A 6941-nucleotide genomic window follows, 5' to 3' on the forward strand; every position below is an offset into this window, starting at 1 on the left:
AAAATCTAATTTCATTTTGACAATTATAAAATTATTCTGCATATCTGTTTTCAGGTCAAAACGGGTTTCTTTCAAAATAGTCCTACTAATTTAAAGGCATTTGGCAAAAGCTTTCAAAGAATTGGCTACCAAATAAATTTAAAGACTACGTGAATTTTAATTCATTTTCAGAGATATAAAGAAATACATATGATAGTCATCTTGTCTTCTTTCTGCTATACATAATCTCACCTTTGCAAGACAAAAGCAAGCTGACATTCTTACTCTGTAGAAACACTGCTCTTGTTCTAATATATCAGTCAGTGCAAGCCGAGACGCTGGAGTAGGGAACTTTTCCAAAGCCAAAATGGATTCCTGTTGTGCAACAACATCTCTCTCATAGCGGAGTTGATACTGCCACATGAAATCAGCTTGCTCAAATTCTACCTTCCTCAGTACTGACATATCTGGGTCTATCCTTATCCACAGCAAAGGGGAATCGGCACTGAAAGAAAATGTAATTTTCTTTTTAATTTAGAAAATAAATACAAAGCATTTATTAACCAAGATATAATATTCAAAACTGCCTGAAGTTTTACTATATTCATTTTTTTAAATTGCACTGACAAATTTCTCATTATGTTTAACATATATCAACTTTCTCACCATGTCTGATCTATATCAATCTTGTTAAAAAGATCTTCAAGAAAATATTAATCATCTTTTACAAAGGACACTGAATCTCTCATTTCCCATCTGAAATTACTTTAATGATTTTGATTTGTGAGTATATGATGCAAAAAAAAAAAAAAAAAGAAGAAGAGACGAATTTCTTAATTTGTTCAGATGACTTAAAACTTTTTAAAAATACTAGACTCATGATCACCTTTATCAAGCAAGTTCTGAAATCATAACTTGGAGGCATATCACAAATTTATTTTCATGTACTTCTCAAAGTAACAAACATAGTTTAAAAAATCTAGTCTACGTCAACACCTTCATCCGAAGAATACCACCTGTAATATTAATTCAATTCAGCACATATTACTGGGTTTTTACTACAGGCAAGGTACTTGCTATGGAAAAATCAAAATTAACACTGATCTAAGCCGGGTGCAGTGGCTTACGCTTGTAATCCCAGCCCTCTGGGAGGCGGAGGTGGGTGGATCACTTGAGGTCAGGAGTTCAAGACCAGCCTGGCCAACATGGCAAGACCCCAAATTCTATTCACTAACAATACAGAAATTAGCCAAGCATGGCAGCATGCAGCCAGGCATGCAGTGAGCCGAGACATCACCACTACACTCCAGCCTGGGAAACAGAGCAAGACTCTGTCTCAAAAAAAAATTAACACTGATCTTGAAGGGCAAATGAACATAATCTATATATAAACAATAATAATCATCTATCAATCAAGTTAGTAAATAATTACAGAGATTTTTTTTTTTTTTTTTTTTTTTGAGACGGAGTTTCGCTCTTGTTACCCAGGCTGGAGTGCAATGGCGCGATCTCGGCTCACCGCAACCTCCGCCTCCTGGGTTCAGGCAATTCTCCTGCCTCAGCCTCCTGAGTAGCTGGGATTACAGGCACGCGCCACCATGCCCAGCTAATTTTTTGCATTTTTTTAGTAGAGACGGGGTTTCACCGTGCTGACCAGGATGGTCTCGATCTCTTGACCTCGTGATCCACCCGCCTCGGCCTCCCAAAGTGCTGGGATTACAGGCTTGAGCCACCATGCCCGGCCAATTACAGAGATTTTATAAAAAAGTATACAGCTACAGACTGGGCAAAATTAGAAAGTTTGAGATGTATTATATTTAAAATAAAACACTGTCAATCAATAAATATTATCACATAAAGTCTAAAACAGTGGTTTTTAAATCGTTTTACAAGCATAGGGAGACTTAAGGCACCCCAGAGCTTTGTTCTAAAGACAAAGAATATCACCTGGGAGTTCATGAGAAATACAAACTATCAGGCCTCACTAGTGTAGTACTGGATCAGAAACCACATTTTAGGACAGTCCCCAACTGATTCATATGCAGGTTATAGTTTGATGCCACTGCTCTAGATGCTACCAAGAGAGAACAAGAAATCTGCCTAGTCAAACTTGTGCCCACCCCTCAACTATAATGCATTTCCCCTTAATTTCACCTAGGCCCTAGCAGACTTACTTTTATCTCTTTGATATGATTTTACATAAAATTTGTTTTGAACATAGGGTTTCTATAAAATTGAAAAAATTTTAAAGCACTCACTTGGAGAACAGTTATATGCTTTTACATATGCATAACAAATGAGACAAATGAGAATGCACAAAATATTATAACCTTATATTTAAGTTAACTAACTTACTCCATTGCAGAAAGATCCATGTCAACTTCTTCTCCATTCATCAGTGGGATTTTTTTCTTTTTATTCCTACATTTAAGAAAAAGGAGGTTGGAAAATTGTGAGACTTCTAATTCTGAATGGAGATTAACAGCAGTTAAAGTTCGAATAAAGGATTTCACACAACTTGGAAAGCTATCCTATCCTTAGGAAAAACAGCTGTCAAATGTAACAAAATTTAAATAGAACAAAGTCTGTTTATTTTAAAGCTGGAGGAAATGAAGTAAATATCAAATTATTTTCCTGATCAAATGTTAACAAGAAGCATAAATATGTAATAAAATGTCAACCTAAAACATATATTTCAAGAACTGGTAGCTGCAATTTTATATAGAAAAGGAGATCTATCAATAAAGGAAACTCTTAAATGGTAAAAGGATCCGGCTTGAAATGGGATATGAATAATTCTGAGCTGTCTGCTGCATATATGGAAGGTTCTGTCATATATGAACTAATTAACAAATAAAATATCTTAAGAGCATTGATTAATATGTAGAACCAATTAATACACACAAGATACAAGATAAGCAAAAGCAAAAGCAAATATTTTTATGTTAACTGGGGAAGGGCAAATAAGGAGAGGAACGGAGAAAAGTCCTCCTATGTTCTTCATATCAAAGAATACCCAATCGACATTCTGTTATTACAGAGAAAAAAAAAACCTAAGGATAGCAATCAAATGTTACCAATTTCCAAGGTAGATAGGACAAAAAGAAGTTGAGAATCTCACTCTGAATTAAGAAAAGAAGTTTCTCAGAGTTAAGAATGACTATAAGAAGATTTCAGGATCCAGTTCTCTAAAGGACTTCAAAATCAACAGACACAGACACTCTCATTTATCTGAGTGAACTAAACACAGTCATGAATAAAATAAAACTTCCGTTCCTGAAGGTTCATCTTTCTCCAGCAAAGTACAGAAATGTTCTCATCTCTCACTATTCAGAGTACATACTAATTGTTGTTTAAATAAGTGGTTAATGAAAAATATATTAAAGAAAAGTGGCAATTTGCCTTTGAAAGACATCAAGAATGTTCTGAAGTGGCATGGTGATATAGAGAAAAAAGAAAAAAAATAGTAAGCAAAAAAAATAGTATGCAGAGGCTTTGCATAACATATTCAGCTCTTTCCTTTCAATCATCACTTTCCTAATATTTCCTGTAGGTATTAATCCAACAAGACTAATAAGGATGAACCTGAGCTATTTGTCTTGAACTTTTTTCTAGCACCAAAAACTCAAACTTCCATTCTAGCCCCTCGGCCTCAACCATCCAACAAAATAAGGATTCTCAAGCCTAAATGTTAAAATTTATTTAATTCTTTTTTATTTTTTATTTTTTCTTTTTGTGACAGAGTCTGGCTCTATTGCCAGGCTGGAGTGCAGTGGTATGATCTCAGCTCACTGCAACCTCTGCCTCCTGGGCTCAAGCAATTCCCCTGCCTCAGCCTCCCGAGTAGCTGGAGTTACAGGTGTGCACCACTACGCCTGGCTAATTTTTTGTATTTTAGTAGAGACAGGGTTTCACCATGTTGCCAGGATGGTCTTGATCTCTTAACCTAGTGATCTGCCCACCTTGGCCTCCCAAGTGCTGGGATTACAGGTGTGAGCCACCATGCCCAGCCAAATATTGTTATTTAATTCTAAAGATAAAAATGTCATCAAGAAAGCAAGCAAACAAAGAATGTTTGGTAATATAAATTGGAAATAAAAGGAAGATAAAAAGGTACTAGATAACATGTTCTCTACCTAGAAAATTAGGTATACACAGGCTGGCATGGTAGCTCATGCCTGTAATCCCAGCACTTTGGGGGGCCGAGAAAGGCAGATCACTGGAGGTCATGACTTTGAGACCAGCTTGGCCAACATGGTGAAATCCTGTTTCTAATAAAAATATAAAAATTAGCTGGGCGTGGTGGCAGTCACCTGTAATCCCAGCTACTTGGGAGGCTGAGGCAGGAGAACTGCTTGAACTGGCAGGCAGAGGTTGCAGTGAGCTGAGATAGCATCACTGCACTCCAGCCTGGGTAACAGAGCAAGACTGTCTAAAAAAATTAGGTATACAATAGAAATTTTATTTTGGCATTTTAGTCTGTGAGATTTGTAGTTTAACTTTCAGTTTATAGTTATTATTTAATGCCTACCTTCTGCTTTTGGAATGGCAGGGTATATCATGTTTAAGGCTGTTTTCTTCAATTTGCAATGTATGATTGAAGGATCCATCTAACTCCTGCACTGTCACTTTAAGTGGTCCCTTTAAAAACAACAACATACTGTTCAGAGATGTTATTAAAAAAAAAAAATCAATATGTATGCTTATGTGTACAGAGAAATATAGATCAAGATATAAAATGATATTACACAAAATGAGTATATGCAGATCTAGATAGGTAATAGGTGCCTAAGGGGGCAACTGGAAGATTCTGAGTCGCCTGAAATCTCTGTACCTCGTCGTCTCGTCTTTGACAAAGTCAATGTTTTCTCAATTCATTCTCTGCAAACAAAATCTATTTAATTTTTAACTAGTAACCCATCCCTAAGTTCCTCTTATTTTTTTTTTTGGGACGGCGGAGTTTCACTCTTGTTACCCAGGCTGGAGTGCAATGGCGCGATCTCGGCTCACCGCAACCTCCGCCTCCTGGGTTCAGGCAATTCTCCTGCCTCAGCCTTCCGAGTAGCTGGGATTACAGGCACGCGCCACCATGCCCAGCTAATTTTTTGTAGTTTTGGTAGAGACGGGGTTTCACCATGTTGACCAGGATGGTCTCGATCTCTTGACCTCGTGATCCACCCGCCTCGGCCTCCCAAAGTGCTGGGATTACAGGCGTGAGCCACCGCGCCCAGCGCCTAAGTTCCTCTTATATTGAAACTGAGGTGATAGCAATACAAAGGCCATTTTGGAAAAACACTTACCACATATTTCTGAGTTCCAGGAGATGTATAGTCCTGTTTTATTTCCAATTCCAAGACATTTCGTTTTCTATTAAACGCAAAACTTCCATAAAATTTTACCACTCCACTCTGATCTCTGAAGAATTGTAAAGGAAATTTTACATACTGAAACGAATGCGTGCGAAACAAGTAATTCATCATGGTATTGATAAATTTTCAAAGGCATTCCCACCAGTTCAAAGTTTGAGAGCATACTCTATTGTAAACCAGGTGGCAAAGTATTCAAAATTCTTGTGAAAAATGCTTTCCCAGATTTAAATATAATTTCCGAAACTTTGACAAATTTGTGTTTTGAAAGAAGCAGAACCATTATACAAGGTTATTAATATAATGGTGTTTTGAAATGAAAAATGCAATAACTGAAAAATTCCAAGATATCACTCAAATTGTGCCAACCCAACCACATCCACAAGTCAGCAAACTGCTGCACCTCACAAGTAATCCTACAGGCCTGTCTGGTAGATTACTTACCTATACTACCATCAAACCAATTTTTTTACTCACATATTCTTTATTCACTAGAAAGTACTTTAAAATATGCCAAACTTTACAAATATAAACATATATGTGTGCACCTTAACGTCTAGTAGGCATCTTAGATGAAACAATCCACAGTTCATCACTATTTCTACCACTGTTTAGAAATATCAACAGTTCATACTCCCTTTAGGCCCCTCGAGTCTCTCTTCTTCCATCTCCCCCCTGCACACATACCTTATCCCCTTCCCCACTTTGCTGAAATGTTATTGAAAGGATACACCCACTGCTTTATTAATGGCTGAATATCTTTGCCAGAGACATTTGAAATGGATTTCAAAAACCCAGATGTGGAAACCAACATCTGACTCCACATATGTGACTGGAACTTCTGAGATGAGGCAGTACTAGCCAGACTTAGCAGTTTATTGAAAACCTGTAAGAATAAAAGTATCATTTAGTAAGTTCCTATAACACATTCCTTTCATTTATATAGAATACTTACTTTGTACTACGTCTTTATTGTAGTCAATTATAGAAGATAATAATTTCACTACTTATTACATGTATTATTCTAAAGACTACCAGCAATAGAAATATGCAAAGATATAAGCCGCCAGAATACAAAACCATTCTTCATATAAACATTATTGAATGCTAATGACATACTGAATAAATAATACTGTTTATTAAGAATTATAGTAAGAATAATATATAATACCTATAATTGATTGCACCATGAGTTTACACAGAAACTAGAAATTAAGAAGCTAATAATACTCATCAGGATTTATACACTCCAAAGCTTGAGTAGCTCTTTATGGACCATCTATCATTTAATGTTTCTGTTCTTTATTCTAAAGGCTGGGTGCAATGGCTCACGCCTGTAATCCTAGCACTTTGAGACAACAGTAGGTGGCCAGCTTGAGCCCAGGAGTTGGATACCAGACTGGGCAACATGGCAAAACTCCATCTCTACAAACAATACAAATTAGCCAGGTGTGATGGTGCATGCTTGTAGTCCCAACAACTCGGAAGGCTGAGAGAGATGAGAGGATCCCTTGAGCCTGGAGGTCAGGGCTGCAGTGAGCAGTGATTGCATCCCTGCATTCTCAGCCTGCATCACAGAGTGAAATCCCATATTAA

General features: G+C 36.9%; 1 protein-coding gene across 3 annotated transcripts in view; it reads right to left on the minus strand.

Moving 5' to 3' along the window:
* Positions 1-6941, minus strand: part of TAF2 (TATA-box binding protein associated factor 2) — a 105738-nt gene that overhangs the window by 54755 nt on the left and 44042 nt on the right. For all 3 annotated transcript variants that reach the window (XM_017530701.2, XM_037739315.1, XM_017530703.2), the window contains exons 12-16: positions 6077-6231; positions 5280-5394; positions 4511-4620; positions 2335-2400; positions 232-484 (exon numbers count right to left, since the gene is read on the minus strand). In XM_017530701.2, the coding sequence (XP_017386190.1) occupies positions 232-484; positions 2335-2400; positions 4511-4620; positions 5280-5394; positions 6077-6231 (699 nt within the window). The remainder of the gene's footprint in view (positions 1-231; positions 485-2334; positions 2401-4510; positions 4621-5279; positions 5395-6076; positions 6232-6941) is intronic.

This window comes from Cebus imitator, unplaced genomic scaffold (assembly GCF_001604975.1).
Source record: "Cebus imitator isolate Cc_AM_T3 unplaced genomic scaffold, Cebus_imitator-1.0 Scaffold68, whole genome shotgun sequence".
Taxonomy (NCBI): Eukaryota; Metazoa; Chordata; class Mammalia; order Primates; family Cebidae; genus Cebus; species Cebus imitator.